Genomic DNA, 24,388 nt, shown 5'->3' on the forward strand with positions numbered 1-24,388 from the left:
AGCAGTAGGAGAGAACAAATTAACACATGAAGTCCATCAATACAGACCATACCCAAAAAAAAAAAAAATCGTTCCAGGTAAAAACCAGGCAAGATTGCGATCCTGTTTTTGAGACATCACGAGTCCTAGCAGAGAAGAAACAACGGGGTGGGTGCTGTCCCCCCCAATGAACGTGGCGAGAAAGGGATTTTACGTTAACAGAAATCCTGCTTTCTTGTCCATGTCACTGGGGAACACAGCAAGATCTTGGGGCTGGGAGAAAGAAAAGGAAAAGGACAAATGTCAGCACCAGTGGATCAGCGGATTGTAGGGAAGGTTTACAAGTCTAGTACAATGGCTTCTAAAGAAGCCATTGTACTAGACTTGAATTTGAAGAAAGGAAGAAAATGAATCCTCATCAGGAGAGATAAGAGACATTTTGACCAGTGTCAACGAGTCCTAAAACGGAAATCTGGACCAGAGAGAGGACCTACGAGACAAGGCATGCCCACAGAAATTTCTTCTGAGTCACACCCTGTACAGAATAGGCCAGGAACCGGAGAAAGAGGGAAAGCGTAAGCAAAATTATGGCTGGACAGATGCTGAAGATTACCTGTTCCCTACAGCTTTGGGGGAAAAGTATTCACCCACAGAATCAATCCGTTTTCCTGGAGTGCAGGGCCACGAGAGCTAGGGCATGGGACTCTTGCTGCCATTGCAACCAGGGTAACTTCAACATGGCTGTGGCAATGCAGGTTATTTCTTGATTGCCTAGGTAAGAAATTGCTGTGGCGTTTTCCTGACTGAACCAAATGAGGGATGGCTAATGAGTAGGTCCAGGATGGATGAGATGCCAGAGCACAAATCATGAGGAAAGAATCTTTAAAAATCAGTTCCGGAATATTCAAAGATGAATGGCTAATTCCTCTTGGCAAGGAAAATAGACCCAATGGAGAGCAAACAGTTTGGAAAAAAGACTAAGCCTCCCGAATTCATATGTGGACAGACCAAGAGGATAAGAAATGGTAGTTATGCATTAGCCAAGTGCACAAGGGTTAACCATTTAACCAATTCTGCACACCAAAGGAGAATCTGCTAAATTTAAACACCACCAGCTCCTCGACGCTTGTATAAAAATGAATAATATTTCTACCCATAGAAAGGATGCGGCAAACTGCGGTAAAGACTCCAAGACGCCAAGATAGCTTGACCCCTGGGCTCGCTAAAAGGTTCAGGAAAGCCAACCCTGAGATAGCTGAGGAGGGCAGTGGCCTTCACTCAAGAGGAGGTAATAATTTGTGACCTTACATCTGCCAAAATAATTTAGAAATGGCACAAATGATGCTCCATATATATGCATAGGTCATTTTGAAAGAAATAAAGGACAATCACGCCTCTGATGTTAGGCTGCAATAATTGAGTGACGCAGGTATGGACTCTTATACATCGGCAGTGGCAACAAGAGGGCAGGTTCCCACAAAGCACAACAATCCACCAAAGGATGCTTTAAGTATCTTCCAGTACTGATGACCCGAGAGGTCTGAACAAGCAACATTTGGACAGCTCCCTCGCAGAGGATCAATACTGCCAAGAACTGCGATTACTTGAGCTTGAGGAACTTCCTAGTCATGCTGTGTAGCGTTGGACACTCTGCTGCTCAGAGTCTATTGTAGTCTAAAAATCTAATATGGAGAGACGAATAGAAAAGAAACGCTAAACTAATGTCAACAATAAATGCGCAGAAAACCTGCCTGCCAAGAGAGGGCAACATGCAGTCATGTATCTACTCCACCCATGGAGGGGAAGCGTGGCAAACAGTCTTAGACTAGAGTTATCATGCAATGTACAGGGTCTAGTCGTAGGCTGACTAGTGGTTGTGTAAATTCAGTAACCAAATAACAATTTCCCCCGAAGGAGAAGTTGTGGAACACCCAACAACTGTGTGATAATGATCTATATTTGAGCAGTTAAGGAGATTGTGTGGCTGACTCTCATATATCGCTGAGCAATCATGCAATAAAAACAGATTGAAAGCTTGCCCATGGTTGCAAATGGGGAAACTGTGCCAAGGACAGCAGAACTACATCAGGTGCAGATATATCAATATACCGTAATATTGCCCATACCAGTCAGCCTCAATAGAGACCATGAAAAACCCAGTTATTCGCTTACGTAAGTTACCAAAGAGAATGGCTGGTGTTTGAGATTGCTGCTGCACCCCGGCAGCTACATTATGCAACCAGGACAAGGTAAATAACACCTGAGGCTTGTGAGCATGTTAGGCACAGCGTTTAGCCATAATAGTCTTACTATTAGATACCAGTACTCCTCCTATGGGAGGGGGTGAAAAAGGTAGCCTGATATTGGCAATCACTGCGAATTTGACTTAAACAGAGAGCTAAAATTAATACTCTCTCTCCTTCTGTGGAAGATGTGGTTGAGGCTGTCTTATCTTTCATTCACTACATAATAGTATTAGACACAGATGTTAGTGGGCCAGATTAGCAATGGTGATAAGTGCGGTCCTGTCCAGAATAGTGTCGGCCTTAATAAGACTACTCTTCTGGAGAGAAGAGTTAAGGAAGTTTGAAACTTGTTAAGGCTTCAAAGTTATCACTTATACAGATTACTGCTATATAGGTGGCAATGGAGTGGAATATGCTTGTCATGCGTAGCCGTGTGAGACACAATCTCTAAGAACCGTCAATATGCAGAGTCATGTGGGGACAAGGTCTTGCCATACCGCCTTACTTCCCCTTTGGGTAATGAGGCAGTACATGCTGCTTATGCATGGCACAGTTTCCAGAGTTAGGCGGTACAAACCTACCATGCGGAGAGTGCTTTGTAGTGCTACATTACTCCTTCTATGGAGGGAGGTACGTAGGCGATATATTCTCAGCATGTGGAGAGTATCTGGCAGAGTTGCACTACTCCTTGGAAGGACAATCAGGGAAGTTAGCTCCTTAATTCCCAGCAAGAGAGGAAAAAAGGAAAAATAATAGAGATGAGCGAGCACCAAAATGCTCAGGTGCTCATTACTCGGGACGAAATTTTCGCGATGCTCAACGGTTCGTTTCGAGTAACGAACCCCATTGAAGTCAATGGGCGACTCGAGCATTTTTGTATTTCGCCGATGCTCGCTAAGGTTTCCATTTGTGAAAATCTGGGCTATTCAAGAAAGTGATGGGAACGACACAGCAACGGATAGGGCAGGCGAGGGGCTACATGTTGGGCTGCATCTCAAGTTCCCAGGTCCAACTATTAAGCCACAATAGCGGCAAGAGTGGGGCCCCCCCCTCCCAAAAACTTTTACTTCTGAAAAGCCCTCATTAGCAAGGCATACCTTAGCTAAGCACCACACTACCTCCAACAAAGCACAATCACTGCCTGCATGACACTCCGCTGCCACTTCTCCTGGGTTACATGCTGCCCAACCCCCACCCCCCCACCCCCCGCACGACGCAGTGTCCACAGCGCACACCAAAGTGTCCCTGCGCAGCCTTCAGCTGCACTCATGCCACACGCTGGCCTCATAGCCACACCACCCTCATGTCTATTTACAAGTGCGTCTGCCATGAGGAGGAACCGCAGGCACACACTGCAGAGGGTTGGCACGGCTAGGCAGCGACCCTCTTTAAAAGGGGCGGGGCGATAGCCCACAATGCTGTACAGACGTAATGAGAAATATAATCCTGTGCCACCGCCATCAGGAGCTGCACACGTGGGCATAGCAATGGGGAACCTATGTGCCACACACTATTCATTCTGTCAAGGTGTCTGCATGCCCCAGTCAGACCGCGGTTTTTTATAAATAGTCACAGCCAGGTACAACTCCGCAATGGGAATTCCGTGTGCACCCACAGCATGGGTGGCTCCCTGGAACCCACCGGCTGTACATAAATGTATCCCATTGCAGTGCCCATCACAGCTGAGGTAACGTCCGATTAAATGCAGGTGGGCTTCGGCCCACACTGCATGCCCCAACCTGACCGGGGTTTTTAATTCATAGACACAGGCAGGTACAACTCCATATTGTGTAGTCCCTGTGGACCGACAGCATGGGTGGGTGCCAGGAAGCCATCGGCGGTACATAAATATATCCCATTGCATTGCCCATCACAGCTGAGGTAACGTCATGTTTAATGCAGGTGGGCTTCGGCCCACACTGCATGCCCCAGTCTGACTGGGGTTCTTTAGAAGTGGACACATGTAGTTACAACTCCGTGTGGACCGACAGCCTGGGTGGCTCCCTGGAACCCAGCGACGGTACATAAATATATCCCATTGCAGTGCCCAGCACAGCTGAGGTAATGTCATGTTTAATGCAGGTGGGCAAAAAATTAATTGGATTACACTGTAGGCGAGGGCCCCAAAAAATTGGTGTACCAACAGTACTAATGTACCTCAGAAAAATTGCCCATGCCCAACCAAGAGGGCAGGTGAAACCCATTAATCGCTTTGGTTAATGTGGCTTAATTGGTAACTAGGCCTGGAGGCAGCCCATTTAAAATAAAAATTGGTTCAGGTGCAAGTTTCAACGCTTTAATGAGCATTGAAACGTATAAAAATTGTTTAGAAAAATTATATGACAGCCTTGTGGGCCTAAGAAAAATTGCCCGTTCGGCGTGATTACGTGAGGTTTCAGGAGGAGGAGCAGGAGGAGGAATATTATACACAGATTGATGAAGCTAAAAGGTCCACGTTTTTGATGGTGATAGAGAACGATGCTTCCATCCGCGGGTGCAGCCTACGTATTGTTTAGATATCGCTGCTGTCCGCTGGTGGAGAAGAGAAGTCTGGGGAAATCCAGGCTTTGTTCATCTTGATGAGTGTAAGCCTGTCGGCACTGTCGGTTGACAGGCGGGTACGCTTATCTGTGAGGATTCCCCCAGCCGCACTAAACACCCTCTCTGACAAGACGCTAGCCGCAGGACAAGCAAGCACCTCCAGGGCATACAGCGCGAGTTCATGCCACGTGTCCAGCTTCGACACCCAGTAGTTGTAGGGGGCAGAGGCATCACGGAGGACGTTTGTGCGTTCGGCTACGTACTCCCTCACCATCCTTTTACAGTGCTCCCGCCGACTCAGCCTTGACTGGGGAGCGGTGACACAGTCTTGCTGGGGAGCCAGAAAGCTGTCAAAGGCCTTAGAGAGTGTTCCCCTGCCTGTGCTGTACATGCTGCCTGATCTCCGCGCCTCCCCTGCTACCTGGCCCTTGGAACTGCGCCTTCGGCCACTAGCGCTGTCGGATGGGAATTTTACCATCAGTTTGTCCGCCAGGGTCCTGTGGTATAGCATCACTCTCGAACCCCTTTCCTCTTCGGGTATGAGAGTGGAAAGGTTCTCCTTATAGCGTGGGTCGAGCAGTGTGTACACCCAGTAATCCATAGTGGCCAGAATGCGTGTAACGCGAGGGTCACGAGAAACGCATCCTAACATGAAGTCAGCCATGTGTGCCAGGGTACCTGTACGCAACACATGGCTGTCCTCACTAGGAAGATCACTTTCAGGATCCTCCTCTTCCTCCTCCTCCTCCTCCTCCTCCCCCTCAGGCCATACACGCTGAAAGGATGACAGGCAAGCAGCATGGGTACCCTCAGCAGTGGGCCAAGCTGTCTCTTCCCCCTCCTCCTCATCCTCCTCCCCCTCCTTCTCAACGCGCTGAGATATAGACAGGAGGGTGCTCTGACTATCCAGCGACATACTGTCTTCCCCCGCCTCTGTTTCCGAGCGCAAAGCGTCTGCCTTTATGCTTTGCAGGGAACTTCTCAAGAGGCATAGCAGAGGAATGGTGACACTAATGATTGCAGCATCGCCGCTCACCATCTGGGTAGACTCCTCAAAGTTTCCAAGGACCTGGCAGATGTCTGCCAACCAGGCCCACTCTTCTGTAAAGAATTGAGGAGGCTGACTCCCACTGCGCCGCCCATGTTGGAGTTGGTATTCCACTATAGCTCTATGCTGCTCGCAGAGCCTGGCCAACATGTGGAGCGTAGAGTTCCACCGTGTGGGCACGTCGCACAGCAGTGCACTGGCAGATGAAACCGATGTTGCAGGGTGCGCAGGGTGGCAGCGTCCGTGTGGGACTTGCGGAAATGTGCGCAGAGTCAGCGCACCTTTCCGAGCAGGTCTGACAAGCGTGGGTAGCTTTTCAGAAAGCGCTGAACCACCAAATTAAAGACGTGGGCCAGGCATGGCACGTGCGTGAGGCTGCCGAGCTGCAGAGCCGCCACCAGGTTACGGCCGTTGTCACACACGACCATGCCCGGTTGGAGGCTCAGCGGCGCAAGCCAGCGGTCGGTCTGCTCTGTCAGACCCTGCAGCAGTTCGTGGGCCGTGTGCCTCTTCTCTCCTAAGCTGAGTAGTTTCAGCACGGCCTGCTGACGCTTGCCCACCGCTGTGCTGCCACGACGCGCGACACCGACTGCTGGCGACGTGCTGCTGCTGACACATCTTGATTGCGAGACAGAGGTTGCGTAGGAGGAGGAGGGTGGTTTAGTGGAGGAAGCATACACCGCCGCAGATACCACCACCGAGCTGGGGCCCGCAATTCTGGGGGTGGGTAGGACGTGAGCGGTCCCAGGCTCTGACTCTGTCCCAGCCTCCACTAAATTCACCCAATGTGCCGTCAGGCAGATATAGTGGCCCTGCCCGCCTGTGCTTGTCCACGTGTCCGTTGTTAAGTGGACCTTGGCAGTAACCGCGTTGGTGAGGGCGCGTACAATGTTGCGGGAGACGTGGTCGTGCAGGACTGGGACGGCACATCGGGAAAAGTAGTGGCGACTGGGAACTGAGCAGCGCGGGGCCGCGGCCGCCATCATACCTTTGAAAGCCTCCGTTTCCACAACCCTATACGGCAGCATTTCCAGGCTGATAAATTTGGCTATGTGCACGTTTAACGCTTGAGCGTGCGGGTGCGTGGCGGCGTACTTGCGCTTGCGCTCCAACACTTGCGCTAGCGACGGCTGGACGGTGCGCGGAGAGACATTGGTGGATGGGGCCGAGCACAGCGGAGGTGAGGGTGTGGGTGCAGGCCAGGAGACGGTAGTGCCTGTGTCCTGAGAGGGGGGTTGGATCTCAGTGGCAGGTTGGGGCACAGGGGGAGAGGCAGCGGTGCAAACCGGAGGCGGTGAACGGCCTTCGTCCCACCTTGTGGGGTGCTTGGCCATCATATGTCTGCGCATGCTGGTGGTGGTGGCTCCCCGGCTGATCTTGGCGCGACAAAGGTTGCACACCACTGTTCATCGGTCGTCTGCACTCTCAGTGAAAAACTGCCAGACCTTTGAGCACCTCGGCCTCTGCAGGGTGGCATGGCGCGAGGGGGCGCTTTGGGAAACAGTTGGTGGATTATTCGGTCTGGCCCTGCCTCTACCCCTGGCCACCGCACTGCCTCTTCCAACCTGCCCTGCTGCTGCACTTGCCTCCCCCTCTGAAGACCTGTCCTCAGTAGGCGTAGCAAACCAGGTGGGGTCAGTCACCTCATCGTCCTGCTGCTCTTCCTCCGAATCCTCTGTGCGCTCCTCCCTCGGACTTACTCCAATTACTACTACCTGAGTGATAGACAACTGTGTCTCATCGTCATCGTCCTCCTCACCCACTGAAAGCTCTTGAGACAGTTGCTGGAAGTCCCCAGCCTCATCCCCCGGACCCCGGGAACTTTCCAAAGGTTGGGCATCGGTCACGACAAACTCCTCCGGTGGGAGAGGAACCATTGCTGGCCATTCTGGGCAGGGGCCCTGGAACAGTTCCTGGGAGTCTGCCTGCTCCTCAGAATGTGTCGTTGTAATGGAGTGAGGAGGCTGGGAGGAAGGAGGAGCAGCAGCCAGAGGATTCAGAGTTGCAGCAGTGGACGGCGCAGAATTCTGGGTGGTCGATAGATTGCTGGATGCACTTTCTGCCTTCCACGACAGGACCTGCTCACACTGCTCATTTTCTAATAAAGGTCTACCGCGTGGACCCATTAATTGTGAGATGAATGTGGGGACGCCAGAAACGTGCCTCTCTCCTAATCCCGCAGCAGTCGGCTGCGATACACCTGGATCAGGAGCTCGGCCTGTGCCCACACCCTGACTTGGGCCTCCGCGTCCTCGCCCGCGTCCTCTAGGCCTACCCCTACCCCTCAGCATGCTGTATTACCAGTAGTGCAGAAACAGAACGCTGTAATTATTTCAAAATGTGTTTTATTAAATTTTTCTGAGGTACAAACAGTATGAAATTGAAATTTTCTGCAGTACGTACAGTGTGAAATTAGAGCTTACAATAGTACAAGCTTTGTGAGAAACCTCTTCTCGTTTGACTAAGCCGCCGTTAACTCCGTGCTTCGGGAGGACGTCAGACTTGTCCTTAATGGCTGTTGTTAGTAATATCGCGGCATAGACCTTGCTGGTGGTCTTTACTTGGAAGCAGTTTACCCGTAAAACTTTCCCACTCACCCGCCCACCCCAATCAATTGCTATCAATACCCGCTTGGTATAGGCTGAGTGTTCTATAACTTATTACTTATATAACGTTATGAACTTTAAGTAAAAGAAAACAAATCACAAAAACCACAACAAAACAAAAACAAAACAAAAAGGGAGAAGTAAGAAGGATAAAGAGAAAATAATAACATTGTGTGTGTACATATATAACAGACAATAAGGAGGGGGAAGAAGATGGGGGGGAAAAGGGAGGGTGGGGGAGGGGGGGGAAAATGGTCCTGGTCCCGTTTCCATGGCCCCGTACATAAAACATGGGATTAGTTAGGCAAAGCTCCACTCACCAGCCACTGTCCAAACCCCGTGGTTTTGCGGAATGTCAACCAGGGCTCCCATGTAGCGTGGTATGCTGAATATTTCTCGTCATCTTTTGCTCTCAACTCTTCCATATGGCCTATCTCGTCCAGGGCGGTCACCCAGTTCACCCTTGTGGGGGGTTCACGGGATCTCCACAATCTCGGTATCACTGTTCTCATAGCTAAGAGGAAGAATCTTAGGGAGCCATTCTTGTTTGCTCTTATTGACCCCGGAAGGATCGACAGGAGGGCCATCTCGGGTGACAGCACCAAAGAGTCCCTGTTCAGGGCGTTATGTAAGAACTCGATTTCCCTCCAGAGTGTCCTGACCTGCGGGCAGGACCACCATATGTGTGAAAGTGTGCCCACCTCTCTCTGGCACCTCCAACACAGATCAGACACCCCAGGGTAATATTTAGCCAGGCGCACAGGGGTGCGATACCATCTCGTTAGCAGTTTGTAGTTGAGCTCCTGATGGCTGCTCGAGATTGTCATCTTATGGGTCAGGCATATGGCCTTGGCCCAGTCCTCCGTAGTCAGCTCTCTTCCCAGCTCCTTTTCCCACGCCCTCTTAGACCCACCCCCAGGGTCCAGTCTCTCCCCGGCCACCAGAAAGCTATAGACCGCGGAGATCTCTCCTCTTGTCCTCTGAGGTCCCCCACACATCCCTTCGAAAGGGGTGTCCGGTGCCGTCAACTCCAAGATCGGACCCAGGGCCCGTACATAGTGACCAATCTGGTAGTGTTGGAACCACGCGCCTGTCACCCGCACTCTGCTCCCCAAGAGGACGTCCAGTGGTATTAGGCCCTCTCCGTCCACCACGTCCCTAACCCTGGGCAACTCCACACCCAGCCCGTCCAGTATGGGCAAACCTATGTGTCCTTGAGGAAAATCTGGGTTCCCTCTCAATGGTGTCCAGGGCCCGGGGACTCTCACCAGGCCACCCCTCACCGCGAAGCTGTCCCACGCTTTCAGTAAAGAGCTTATAAAAGAGGAGACTTTAACGCCCCTCCTTCCTAGCCCGCCGCGTAGCCAGAAAAGTCCCCGGATCCTCCCTGTCGCTAGCTCTTGCTCCAGTTCTACCCATCGTTTAGTTGTCCCCTCATGTACGACGTCTAGCACCGTTCTGCAAATGGCAGCTCTATAATAGAGTAGCAAGTCCGGCAGACCCGTTCCGCCTCTTTTTTTTGGTTGGGTCAGTAGTCTGTAGCTTAGGCGCGGTTTAGTTCCCCCCCACACGAAGTGTGTCACTGCCTTTTGCAGTTTTACAAAGAAATTCCTCGGAACTTGTATGGGTAGTGTTTGAAATATATACAGGAGTTTAGGAAGGGAGTTCATTTTAATGACGCTAATCCTGCCAAACCACGAGAGAGTCATTGGCCTCCACCTCTCGAAGTCTTTTATCATAGCAGAATATATAGGTTCGTAATTTAAGTCATAGGTCTTCCCGGGGTCCGTAGGGAGTATCACCCCCAGGTATCTAATGTTGTCCTCTCGCCAGCTTAGGGGGAATAGGTGTTTAAGCCGCGTGATTTCTGACGTCGGGAGTGTAATATTTAGTATGTCTGATTTTTTCAGGTTGATCTTGAAATTGCTGACCCGACTATATCTATCAAACTCCTTGAGGATAGCGGGCAATGCCCGGTTGGGGTTGGTAATGTATACTAATAGATCATCAGCAAACAAGGCGACTTTATGCTCCTGCTTCGTTGTTTTGTAACCCAGTATTTCCTTGTTTTCCCTTAAGGCGTTCGCCAGTGATTCCATAACCAGGGCGTATAATGTCGGGGACAGCGGGCAGCCCTGTCGCGTTCCGTTCTTTATGTTAATTGGGTTAGATAGCCTCCCGTTGACGCGTATCTGTGCTGTTGGGTTATTGTAAAGGGCCATTATCCAGTTAATCACCCTATTGCCCAGTCCGACTTTCCTTAACGTAGCCTCTAGGAACCTCCAGTTTACGCGGTCGAAAGCCTTTTCGGCGTCCACCGAGAGGAGGCAGAGCGGGATATTTTCTTCTCGTGCTCTCCCCATTAATGCTAGGGTCCGTATCGTGTTGTCCCTAGCTTCTCGTCCCGCTACAAATCCTACCTGATCTCTATGGACTAATCCGGGGACGATAGGACGTAAGCGCGTGGCTATCGTTTTAGCGAATAATTTGGTGTCAACGTTTAATAAAGAGATTGGGCGATAATTTCCGCAAGCCATGGGGTCTTTACCTGGTTTTGGGATAACTGTAATGATCGCCTGTAAGGCTTGTTACGGGAATGGGCATCTTTCAGAAACTGCATTAAAGGCTCTGCCCAGGAGAGGTACCACCAAGTCCCCACATGTCTTGTAGAACCTAGGGGTGAAGCCATCCGGCCCCGGGCTCTTCCCTATTTTCAAATTTTTAATTTCTGTTAGTATTTCTTGATCTAACATGTCTTCCTCTAGTAGCTCCTGTCTCTCTATTGGGATCATTGTTGGTGCATGTTTTTGTAGGTATTGGTCTATCGCGGTTGTTTCGACTGTCCCCCCAATGTTGTATAGCTCGCCATAGTATTCTCTGAAACATTCCAGAATGTCGCTTGTAGCGTGGACCTTGCCCTTGTTTACTGAGTTCATTGAGAAAATATGTGCCTGGCTTTCCCGCGGGTTTAGCGCCCTAGCCAACCAAGAGCTACATTTATTGCTATACTCATAATATCCTCCCTTCGCTCTATCCCTCAGATGCAGATAGGTCTGGTCCATAATCCCTAAAATTTGCTGGCGTAGTGTTGATATCTCCGCTTTTAAAGACGGGGATGCGTTAGTCTTATTGGCCTGTTCCGTTTTTTCCAGCTGGGATATCAAGTTCGCCAGTTTAGCTACCTTATCCTTCTTAAGTCTTGACCCGTGGGAGATAAAGACCCCCCTCAGGACGCATTTTAGGGCTTCCCACTGGATGGTTGGAGAGGTTGTGTCCGTTTTGTGGGTTTCTATAAAAGATTCTATTGTTTGTCTGATCTCCTGCAGGCAGCAAGGGTCGCCCAGGAGGTTGTCATTCAGTCTCCATGTGTTTAGTCCCCTTACCGCCTCCCCACCCAATAGGGCCCCATATACAGGCGCGTGGTCCGACCAGATGAAGTTACCTATAGAGCACCTAGGTTTCCAGTCCAACAGGCCGTGGGAGACAAATAGATAGTCCAAACGTCCATAACTATTATGGGCGATGGAGTGATGGCTAAAGTCCTTGATCTCCGGGTGTAGTGTTCTCCAGAGATCAACGAGTTTAAGCTCGGATAATCTTCTCCGCAACCTACGCAGGGCCACCGGGGAGAGACTGGACTTACCCGTCGACGTATCCAGAGCCGCGTCCCAGACCAGATTGAAGTCGCCGCCCAGCACTATGTACGATCCCTCTGCGAATTGGTCCAGTTCCCCCATAACCCGACATCCAAAGGCAATCTGACCTGTGTTGGGGAGATAGACGTTAGCCACCGTTATTATGCGGCATCCTAGGTCAACTCTGAGAAAGATGTATCTGCCCTCGGGATCCGCCCTAGAGGCCAGGACTCTGTGGGGGAGATTCTTATGAATTGCAATGGACGTGCCACAGATTTTCTTATCTGGGTGTGTACTGTGGTACCAGCTTGTGTAGTATTTATTGTTACTCTTAGGAATGTGGTCTTTTCTATAGTGCGTCTCCTGTAACATGACTATCATAATTTTCTTTTTATGCATATGGGACAGAACTTGGCCTCTTTTGGCCGGGGCGTTTATGCCTCTGACGTTAAATGTGCAAAAGGATAGGTTTGTCATGGTGGTATATTGACGGTTGAGCAAGGTGTTATTGCTGTCCATGGGCCTCGGGACCAGGACGAGGGATAGAAAAAGGAAAAGGGAGACATTAATAGTGGGAAGAAAGTAGGGGAATAAAGGGTGGGGTGACAGAAAATGAACATTCTGTCGACTAGGTCACACATTCCTAGTCTAGCTGGCGGGGAGCCGACCATCGGTCAGCTATAGACGGCACTGTCGTGACGTCAACCCGGAGAGAAGGGGAGATCACCGAAACCAAATGGCCCGGGCCTCCCGCCATCCCCGCCGACAAACCCTGAGGTCAACCATATGGCTCGTGTCTTTAGGCAACTTTGATAACAGTAGTAACATAACAACAATGATAACATAGTAGTGCGCATAACCAGTCATCAGGCCTTCAAATAACGTTGCAGTCTACTGGTTCATGACCATGCATATTTAGCGCTGTGGGCGTGTCCAGACGGCGCTGTAGGTCTAGAATCAGCGGCTCGCAACAAGTCGCCAGGAATCAGCTACTTTGGTCGTGTGACAATCAGCGTTGTGGTTTGCTGGTGTGGTTTCTGGGCCCAGGACCCCGGGGTCCCACCTCGTGCCAGGTGTCCCTGGGCCCAGATATGGGTAGTGATGGAAGGTGGGGCCAATCCGGCAGTGCCACCATTGGGAGCTCCAGAGTGCCTAGGAATCTAGGGAGGTCAGCTGGTGATTTAAAAGTTCCTGTCTTGCCATTCCTGGTGGCCGTGAGCTGGAAGGGGTAACCCCACCGGTACAGGATTTTGTTAGCTTTTACGACATCTAGCAGGGGTCGTACGGCTCTGCGCAATTGCAGGGTGCGTCTTGCTAGATCTGAGTAGATTGCTATAGGGACCCCATTGTGGGTTAGAGTGTCCTTTCTGTCGCGGGCGCACTTCATGATGGCCTCCTTTTCTTTGAAATAGTGTATGCGGCATACGACATCCCGTGGCCTATTAGGATCATCCGGTTTGGGGCCTAGAGTCCTGTGTATGCGATCGATTACGACCGGTTGGTCAGGGCTGCGTTTTAGTAGAGAGCTAAAGAAATTGCGTGCCCAGTCCTCTAGTTGGGAGGGTAACACCTCCTCGGATAAACCTCTCAGCCGTAAGTTATTGCGCCTGTGGCGGTTCTCAAGATCATCGATATGTGCCAATATGTCTGCCATTTGTAGGGCTTGCGCATTGATTACTTGGCTGTGAGTATCAAGTGTGGAAAGGACTTTTTCCTGTGTCTCCTCCACCGCGTCTACGCGGTTTCCCACATGTTTAAGCTCTTGATGTAAAAGGGATAGCGCCTCTTTGTGTGAGGCCTCCAGCCTCTGGAAGTCCCTTTTTGTCGGGAGAGATCTCAAGTGCTCTTTCCAATTCCAGTCATCATCAGATGAGGAATCGCTTGGGGAAGTCTGGCGGCCTGGTGTATTTTTTATTGTTGTGGCGCTGCTCCTGCGTGTTTGTTGTGGGCGACTACCACTCCCACCTGGCAAGGTGTGAGTGTCCCCTGGATTACTTAGCTGCTGCAATGCTCGTTTTGCATCTGTGCCCCCCTTGTGGTTTTGTGGCTGGCTGTAACTCTCTGCTGGGGGTTGTGGTGTAGCAGAGCCCTTGGTGTGGTCTGGGCTCCCTTTGTTATGTGTGTGGGCTGCACACAATCCCTTGTTCTGGGAGTGCATGTGCCCATCAGGGAATTCCTTGTCTGCCCCCTGTGGTGCACTGCTGTGCTGGGCTGAGCGTTCGGGGCCCCCCTCTGATATGGCGGCAGTCCGTGGGGAAGATACAATGTCCCCCCCGTCAGCCCCGGAGCCCGCACCCGGTGTTTCATTGCACTTATCTGTCCCTGGTGGTGCTAGTGGTGCCAGCGCTCCTGCTTCCTCTGCTCCGCTTGTCCCCCCGCTGTCTCCGCTGGGCTCCATGTGCTTCGGGTGCACGTGTTCCGGCGCCATCTTGGATGCAGAAGCCGGCGGTCCGCGGCCGCTGAAGAAGCGTTCTATGCGCCGCGGCTCGTCCTCCGCTGCCTCCTGTGTCTTCCCCGCTGTTCTCCTCTTCCCCATGGTGCTGTCAGGTGACTTTTCGTGCCGTCTGGATCACGGTAGGCTGTGTTTGCCGGCGGTTGCTGCGGGAACCCGGCAGGGACGCGTCTCACTCCGGCATCGGCAAGCTCCGCCCCAGAACGCTGTAATTAAATGTGCTGCTTATTGGCCTGTGGTTGGAGGCTGACTTCCCTTACGGAACGCACAGCAGATCCAGGAAATAATTTTGCGCAAGCCTGCTGTAACGCTTAGCTGCATATTAATTAGGACTACTACCCCCAGCAGACACGCAGTAAACTGAAGACGGTCACAGGCAGCCAAAATATAGTATTTTTCCCCAATTTTTTGGAAAAAGCCCACTGCCTATATAGCCTAAATATCTCTTTCCTTGCCTCACCAGTACTGGCCCTATACTCTGTACAATGACTGCAGACTGCGGACGCAATGCTCTGCACGGCCGATATACAAAAAAAAAATAATTGTGCAACACTGCTAAAAGCAGCCTCAACAGTACTGCACACGGTCAGATGTGGCCCTAAGAAGGACCGTTGGGGTTCTTGAAGCCTAAAATCACTCCTAACGCTCTCCCTATAGCAGCTCCGGCACCAGCAGCACTTTCCCTGATCCCTGTCAGAATGCATTTGTGGCGAGCCGCGGGAGGGGCCGATTTATATACTCGGGTGACACCTGATCTGGCCAGCCACTCACTGCAGGGGGGTGGTATAGGGCTTGAACGTCGCAGGGGGAAGTTGTAATGCCTTCCCTGTCTTTCTATTGGCCAGAAAAGCGCGCTAACGTCTCAGAGATGAAAGTGAAAGTAACTCGAACATCGCGTGGTGCTCGCCTCGAGTAAAGAGCATCTCAAACACACTAATACTCGAACGAGTACGTTCGCTCATCTCTAAAAAATAACAAAAGCAGAGAAGGCCTGTAGAGCAGGAAGGTCTACCTCTTATGGACACTAACCTAAAACTGATTTAGCTCAATGCCTGCAGAAGCGGTATAGCTGGTAGGAGAGACTAGTTCTTTCTTTTCTAAGGCCCAATATCCAAAGGCAGATTTGAATTGCAGAAGATCCGCAGTTCAAGCCGCCATGGGGAACCATGGGTGTCCGCACTTTTATTTACACATGCGGATTTTCTTTCTGGATTCCGCATGCAGAAAACAAATAGCAGCATGCTCCATTTCAGTGCGGTTCCCACATGGACCGCATCCGTTGAAGTCAATGGAAGACGTCTGATCCACAACTCGTCCACAATTTCCAGCGGATTCAACGGGCAGGCAGTAGTTTGGGGGGAAAAAAAACAAAAAGTACTGCGCATATGCACCTGCCGGCGCTTCTGCACACACTCACAGTACAGAAAAAAAGAAGACCTGGGCAGGTATGCAAGGTTGACAGCTGTGAGCAGGGTCGGATTCTGCTGAGGGCTCCCGCATGCGGAATCCGAACCGCCCGAGGACATGAGGCCTTAGTGTCCACTTACTAGTGGTAGGGGCTATACTTAAAGGGGTTGTCCCGCGCCGAAACGGGGTTTTTTTTTTTTCAACCCCCCCCCCGGTCGGCGCGAGACAACCCCGATGCAGGGAGGTAAAGAAAGCTTACCGGAGCGCTTACCTTAATGCCCGCGCTCCGGTGACTTCAATACTTACCGCTGAAGATGGCCGCCGGGATCCTCTGTCTCCGTGGACCTCAGCTCTTCTGTGCAGTCCATTGCCGATTCCAGCCTCCTGATTGGCTGGAATCGGCACGGGGCGGAGCTACACGGAGCCTGCATTCTGCACGAGCGGCTCCATAGAAGACTGCAGAAGACCCGGACTGCGCAAGCGCGGCTAATTTGGCCATCGGAGGGCGAAAATTAGTCGGCTCCATGGGAACGAGGACGCTAGCAACGGAGCAGGTAAGTAAAAAACTTTTTATAACTTCTGTATGGCTCATAATTAATGCACAATGTATATTACAAAGTGCATTATTATGGCCATACAGAAGTGTATAGACCCACTTGCTGCCGCGGGACAACCCCTTTAAGTCTTGCTGTGTTCCTCAATAACACAGACGAGAAATATTGCATATATACATATATATTTTTATTGTCAAACATCCATACAGATTTTTTCTTACTTTGCATAGACTGATATAAAACGGAAATCACTGCAATAAGTGCCGCTACCTCACCTTATCACATTATAATTAGTATTCAGAATACTACCTTTTTTATCAACATCAAAAAAAGACAGTCCCATCATTCACCACATATCAGACAAGTACAGAAATTCCAGCTCTCAATATAAATAAGGAATTTTGAGACACCTCTAGATATTATCTTCAAGTGGCCTTTAAGTAAACAGCTAAAGGCGCAAATATACAAGTTAGCAATTCAGAAATTTAGATAGTTTGTTCATAAAACATATTCACTTGTTCATTTATGCCTTTTTTGCTAGTTTCCTATTTAAAGGGCCACTCCAGTGAAAAACTTCCATTCATCATGTAAGTAGTCTCACAGTAAATTATATATTACATGGAATACCACACAAGTGCCTTACAGAGGAAGACAAACTCCTATCACGGTTACTGGTGATGATTAGAGACTCCTGTCACACAGAAATTATAGAGGAGAGATCACAGTTTATCCTCCCTGGGTTTATGCTTCTGATCTTTACACATATTTATGATAATATAGACAATCATATTTACAGTGTTCTCCCAGTAGCCAGAGATGGTACTGGCTTTAGTTGCTCACATGATGCTGTGTTGATGCATCATGGGAATGTTAGCATAGAAAAAGAGAAAGCAGGGAGAAAACGATGGTTTCTCATAAGTAGACATGAAGCTGTACTGCATGGAAGGGAGTACAATATACAGGGTGTCTCAACAGTGTGGAAATACCTTTACAGAATGAAAACTGTTTGACAGACAGTGATTCAATTTTGCATACAAACTGCAGGAAAAGGGGGAACCCTGTCAACAAAATGACGGCCATGTTGGATACCATCATCTTGAATTCAACTGTAATTTTTACAATGGGAAGGTTGAAACACCCTGTATATAGGAGATTTCTAGAGTATGACAGACAATCAATTGATGGGTGCAGGGATGGAAATTTGTTTTTACTTTAGTGGCCCTTTAATAACTTAAAACATTGCTGGGAAGCCAGATATGAAAATAAGAAACTAATGCACATCGATGAGGATCACGTGATAGGCAATTGCGGCCATCTCAAAAATGTCCCCTCAATGAGCATGCATAATACTGGAACTCCAGACCAGGCATTGTATTGGAAGTGCAATGTACAATGCAACTTTTTTGTGTTAAGAAAAAAACTGCAGGCAGCTGCACACTTCCTTTCTAGAGCGCTGAAAGGGCAGGAGCTGCCATTCAAGTACTGCTTTGTAAGTCACATGGTAGATCCATTATAGTCAATGGTCAACCATATGACATCCATAAAAAAATTGAACATGAAGCAAAGGGCCACAACATTAGTGATCCCTTAAGTGGGAAACCCCTTTAAGATTTTTTTTTTTTTACATAAAAAAACTGAGCAAAAACTCCTTTAATTGAGCTCCAAATTGAGGTTACTATATAATAATTTAAGATGAACTAAATTAATAGTTTTTGGATAGTAGGCATCCACAGATGTTCCTCTCTGAAACTAAATGTTGCAAATATAGTATATATTCACTTAAATATAAAATCGCTGTTTTCTTTTTTCCCAGGCAAACCTTTTGTCTGTATTTTTCTAAAATCAAAAAGTTACACAAAGTTTAGTGAAAGTTTAAATACATACAAAACGTCTATTGTTATTGTCCTCTGGTATGATATGGATAAAAAGTGCGCAGTAATATAACAGTACCTACCACCATCCATACTGGTTTGTGCAATGGAGAACAGTTCAGGAGAACGCTCTTCCAAAAGCTGTTGGTGAATGTTCACACACCGTAGGGTCCACCAAGATAATACCTGAAAGGGTAGATGAATGAGTTAATAATTACCAAAAGTGTGTAAAATGTAAGAGAACAAAAAGTAGATACTTGTAAATATAAAATCTATGTTCCTATATGGACTTAAAACTGTACTTGTCAACACATGTCAAGAGATGGTACATACATGTGCCCCATCAACTACATTAACAACGAAAATATTGAATCAGTTCATCTTCATTGGATCAAAAATCGATTGCGATTCACCCCAGAAATCAAACGTAGGATCGCATTGGGCCGATCTGCAATGGGTGGCATGAAGATCTGGAAGAGCAAAGATATCACTAACTACCAAAAGCAGGTTTGTTAGAGCCATTGCATTTCCTATGATGATGCATGGTTCAGAGAGTTGGAAACTAAGAAAGGCCAATAGAAGGAGAATCGATGCATTCGAAATGTGGTGCTGGCGGAAATTATTAAGAATACCATGGATAGCCGGGGTAAAAAACAGAGACGTGTTGAATCGCATAAAACCAGGGACATTGCTAGAAGCTAAAGTCACTAGACTGCGACTGACTTACTTCGGCCACGTCACGCATACAAACTCGCTAGAGAAGTCAATAATGTTGGAGATGACCAGTGAAACCAGAAGAAAGGGCCGACAAACACCATGCTGGCTCGGCACTAGCAAAATGGATACAATATGTGCATCAAGCAGTTAAAAGAAGCGGTGCTTGACAGGAAAGCATGGAGAATGTTCACCTATAGAGTCACCAAGAGTCAGACACGACTAATTGGATATACTGATTGATTCATTGCATTAAAACATAAATTCAAAAATATACTTGTTTTTTTTGACTGATCCGGTTTTATTAAAAACATATGAGAAAATGCAAGTGAAATCTACAGCATCTGTATGCTTTCTGATTACATCCATTTTTTCAGTGTGGTGGTACTTCAATGCAATGCTTGGGTTCTAGGTTCAAATCTCACCAAGAGCAACATCAACTTTGAAAAATGTCATACAGCCATTAGTGCTAATAACTGAGCCATATCTGTTCTTTCAAAAAAATAAAAGAGCAAGAAGAACAAACATAAAAGGTCAATGCAACCATCACTCATTGTCAGACCTGAATCAATTCCAGCACTACAAGACAACAGTGCTCAGAACTGAACCACCATGCTTGTTCTTCCTTCATTATTCTCTGGAGGAGGAGAACAAGAAACACAGGGAGAACATACACAGTCCATGCAATGTTGTCTTTGGTTAAATTTGAACCTAGGACTCCAGCGCCGCAAGGAGTTCATGGTAATGAATAATCCACCCTCCCTTTTTCGCCTCCTCCAGAGGAGGAGAAGAATAGAGTAAAGGGGGAGTAGAAAGAAGCTTCATGGCTAAGTGGCTATCACTGTTGCCTTCTAGCACCATGGTTCTTGGTTCATGTATGACTATGGATAACATCTGCCTGGAAGTTGTATGTTCTCATTGTGTTTCTCCTTCTTTCTTAGAGGGGAGAAGCAGGAGGAGGAAAAACCTTGATGGCTCAAGTAGCTAGCTGTGTTGTCTTGTAACACTGGGGTTCTAGGTTCACGTCTGATTATGGGCAACATCTGCATAGAGGTATGTTCTCATTATATTTATTCTTTTCTTTCTTCTCAAGTATGGTAGCTCAATCATTGCAGACCTGGAATTGTAGATTCAAGTCTGACTATGGGTTATGTCTGTATTGGGTTTTTATGTTCTCTTGTGTTTATTCTTCTTACTCTTCTACTTCTCTGGCAATAAAATAAGTGTTGTGGCTCAGTTGTTAGCACTGCTGCCCTGCAATGCTGGCATTGTAGGTTAAAATCAGACTAAAGGTGATTGCTATATTGAGTGTCTCAAAGTTGATGCTGCCCTTAAAAAAATGTGAACCTAGGACCCCTGCATTGCAAAGCAACAGTGCTAACCACTGAGCCACATTCATTTAGGAACGACCACCATGCAGAAACTGGAAATGGAAAACAGATTGTCTTCAAGTTTCATCCACCTCCCAATGAGTACAATGCAATAAAAAAAGGATCCATCTGTATTCAGTTTCGGAACGTGGAAACAAAAGTGCAGCAGAAAGAAAGGTAACGGATTGTAATACACCAAGTAAAATGCCTATTGCAAGTATGTGCCTCTCCTCTACACTAATACAGTTTCCTGCCTGAAAGTGCTGACTAACTACTCTCTCCTCACCCCCTCCCACCGCGTCTTTAACATTTTATTCAATATGGCGCATTCTTCGTCCAGGAATTTCGAGATAAGATCTCACCTCCTGATGGAAGAAACTCATATAAGGGCAATAACCAATCAGCTACAGATTCGTACTTTATGACGTACTAACTGCATATTGTCTATAAAACCCAATGCAGCTAGATTAGACTAAAGTTTCATTTAGCTGAACAGCAGGTTTCAGTGTGATTCTTCGGTGCATGCACAGGCCTTAGGCCTTCTAATCAGGAAGAGGGCAGATATTCATCATTAGGTATATTAGTACCAATCTACAACAGACAGACAGACAGATAGATTAGATAGACAGACAGATAGATCTGCCTTTAGTTACTCTACAAAAATATTGTAAGCGAAACACGTACTTTCATTTAACGGATAAAAAAATCATCATGTCAAAAAAAGGTCTATAAATTGTGTGTGAATAAGCAAACTATATATTAGCCTATAACCAAGTAAAATCCATTCGATTACAGTCTTTTTTTCTATCTGCATAATTTAAACAGCGTATCACAATTTCAAGACATCCAACCGCTACTGTACAAAGACCAACATTGCCAAAATGCAATTTACACTTTAAATAGCACAGAATCTTTTATATTCTTTGGAATATTCGCTTTCTTTTATTATTTTTTAGACTTGCCTAAGGCCACATAGTCATGAGCAGAAAATTAAAGTAGTATGAAATGCTCAATATGAGCAGACAATCATTTGTATTCTCCTGGAGTACTCCAATGGCAGTAGACAGAGGGATTTTGGTTTGAAGAGAAAATCACAAAATTACAAGCTGACATACTTTACTTAAAGCAGGTCAACACCCCCGAGAACATTGCCACAACAAAAGCATATTACACGGTGCGGTGTTACTACTCCGACATGGCATGACGGAAGGGACAAGTGACAGGAATTTAATATGATGGACTATCAAGATCACTCCGACTCTATGCTGCCGCTTTACTGTGCGGCCTCTGGTAGCCGGTGTGAACTCAAAATGCTAAATATCGGCCAATCTCAGGGATAATGACTAGACCAGTTTTAAAGCACAACTCAGTGTGTAAATATTAAAGGGCCACTCCGGTGATTATTTTTAAATTCATCCATTATGCAGTGATCCCTCCAGTACACACACACACACATATATATATATATATATATATATATATATATATATATATATATATAAAAGCTAGTGTCACCTTGGTTAGTTATTTCTGCCTGAATCTCCCAGCCTATTTCTTCTCAGATGGCCATGTGATCTCAGTTTTCACCAGCTCACATTCACTTGGGGTTATGGCCTTATTTTCTAATCAGATTCTAAGTGTGTGTGATGCTGTTACATGGATCTACCACAGAAACGGTCCAGAAGGGGCACAGACACTCCTATCACAGTTACTGATGATGATCGCACAGCTCCGGTCACACAGTTATAATAGAGGAGATCACAGCTCGCCCTCTTGACTGGATACTTATGGTCTGTAGCTCATATAGATGAATACAGAAGGTAATGATGATTAAACTGTTTCCCCAGTAGGCAGAATGGTACAACCTCAGCTAATGCTGTGCTGTTGCATCATTGGGATTAAAGGGGTTGTCCCGCGGCAGCAAGTGGGTCTATACACTTCTGTATGGCCATATTAATGCACTTTGTAATATACATTGTGCATTAATTATGAGCCATACAGAAGTTATAAAAAGTTTTATACTTACCTGCTCCGTTGCTGGCGTCCTCGTCTCCATGGTTTCGGACTAATTTTCGACCTCTGATGGCCAAATTAGCCGCGCTTGCGCAGTCCGGGTCTTCTGCTTTCTTCAATGGAGCCTCTCGTGCAGGATGCCGGCTCCGTGTAGCTCCGCCCCGTCACGTGCCGATTCCAGCCAATCAGGAGGCTGGAATCGGCAATGGACCGCACAGAAGAGCTGCGGTCCACGGAGGAAGAGGATCCCGGTGGCCATCTTCACCGGTAAGTATAGAAGTCACCGGAGCGCGGGGATTCAGGTAAGCGCTCCGGTAAGCTTTCTTTAGGTCCCTGCATCGGGATTGTCTCGCGCCGAACAGGGGGGGGGGGGGGGGTTGAAAAAAAAAAAAACCCTGTTTCGGCGCGGGACAACCCCTTTAATGTGACACTGAAAGTAAAAAAATCTCAGCCTCAAGATAATGCCTGATGAGCAGAGACATGGGTGCAATACACAGAGCAGACCTCCAAAATGATTATTTTGCGCAGTTTTTGCACGATAATCATTTTTTCTATATCACTGGAAGTAAACTTTAATGTCAGACTGTGTGTGCTGGTCCATTAAAAGTACGGCCTGAGATGTGCTAATCGACTCACAAGGCAGCAATGGGGCATTCTTTACGCCTGGCTCCAGCTTGTAAAGGCAAAAGCATTTTTTTATTGGCATTGTCGTAGCAGTATCTACATTGTGGGCACTTCTATGTGATTGCAACAATTTTACTGATTCTATATGGCTAATACAGTATTGTCGGCAATTCTGGGTTGATATTATTGTGCTGGTAAAATATTGGCTATATACTTTCTCATAAACTCAATAATGGAAATAGCAGCTACATGAGACCATTATGTAGGTACAGTCCATTTTAGACAATAGTATTTGGAAAGATTCAGGTTTGACAATTGTGTAAAAGGGGTATTCCAATCTTGGAACCTTATTCCAATGTTCTAAGGATGCTGAAAAAAAAAAATCAGCAATACTCGCCTAGCTGGTGCCACCTGGGTGCCTCTTGCTGCTCTCTGAAACTCCAGGCACTTGTCATTGCCAAAAGTGGATCTTTTGCTGGTGACATTGAATGGCTGTGATTGGTGCATCGAGCGCTGGCTCCGGTTGGCGGAGCCAGCGCTCCTGAACCAATCACTCGCTGGAAGGCAGGGATTTCAATCCCCGTCACTAGCAATAGATGCTTTGTCGGCTTGACAAGTGCCCAGAGCTCTGGAGAGCAGCAGCAGGGACCCAGACAGCGCCAGCTAGTCGAGTGTTCTATATTTTTTTTAGGTAGTGCAGCTAGTACTTGCATTTAGTGCTGCCAAAACGTGGTACCAAGTTGTGTCACGTTTTCAGCAGCGCTGAAACCGCTGCCCAGTCATTTCAATTGACGACGCAGGGCTGAAGACAGCCAAGGATAGCACATGCATCGCTGTTGAAGACACTGCATTTTGACACTTGTGTGAACAGCCCTATTGCAATGAATGGGAGTGTTGTACAGCACTTAGCGCAGCGCTATAAAGTCAGTGCTAAATGCTGTACAAAAACCACTGTGTGAGAGAGGCTTATTGGGTTTTAAGTCCGCATGTGCACAAAAGGGTCAGATTTTTGTGCCACGAGCCGACTTCAGAAGGGAACATAGCTGGATCGAAGCAGAAGGGGAGTACAAAAAATACATCACCCAACTTCGTCACCTCACCTGAGAGCACCATAACTTAGCTTATAGTGTCGTGAGGACATGATAGGTTCCCTTTAAATGGGTTTTGAAAAAAATTCAATACTTACCTATTCTTCCCCGTCAATCTTCTTAACGCATCTTCTCCTAGCTCTTCCAGACACCCGGGTCACTTCACCTCCAGCCGGCCGCATCCTCCTCTTCCTATGATGTAACATACATTTGCAGGCATTCTGCTTCCTATAGGTCAGT

At 47.7% G+C, this 24,388-nt stretch overlaps 1 protein-coding gene across 3 annotated transcripts in view; it reads right to left on the reverse strand.

Annotated features, from left to right (window-relative positions):
* TTC27 (tetratricopeptide repeat domain 27) overlaps window positions 1-24,388 on the reverse strand; it is a 383,896-nt gene that overhangs the window by 298,092 nt on the left and 61,416 nt on the right. For 2 of the 3 annotated variants that reach the window (XM_066595886.1, XM_066595885.1), the window contains exons 6-7: window positions 18,423-18,525; window positions 12,064-12,183 (exon numbers count right to left, since the gene is read on the reverse strand). In XM_066595886.1, coding sequence (XP_066451983.1) covers window positions 12,064-12,183; window positions 18,423-18,525 — 223 coding nt within the window. The remainder of the gene's footprint in view (window positions 1-12,063; window positions 12,184-18,422; window positions 18,526-24,388) is intronic. The other variant, XM_066595887.1, reaches the window with a different exon arrangement.

This window comes from Eleutherodactylus coqui, chromosome 3 (assembly GCF_035609145.1).
Source record: "Eleutherodactylus coqui strain aEleCoq1 chromosome 3, aEleCoq1.hap1, whole genome shotgun sequence".
NCBI classification, from domain to species: Eukaryota; Metazoa; Chordata; class Amphibia; order Anura; family Eleutherodactylidae; genus Eleutherodactylus; species Eleutherodactylus coqui.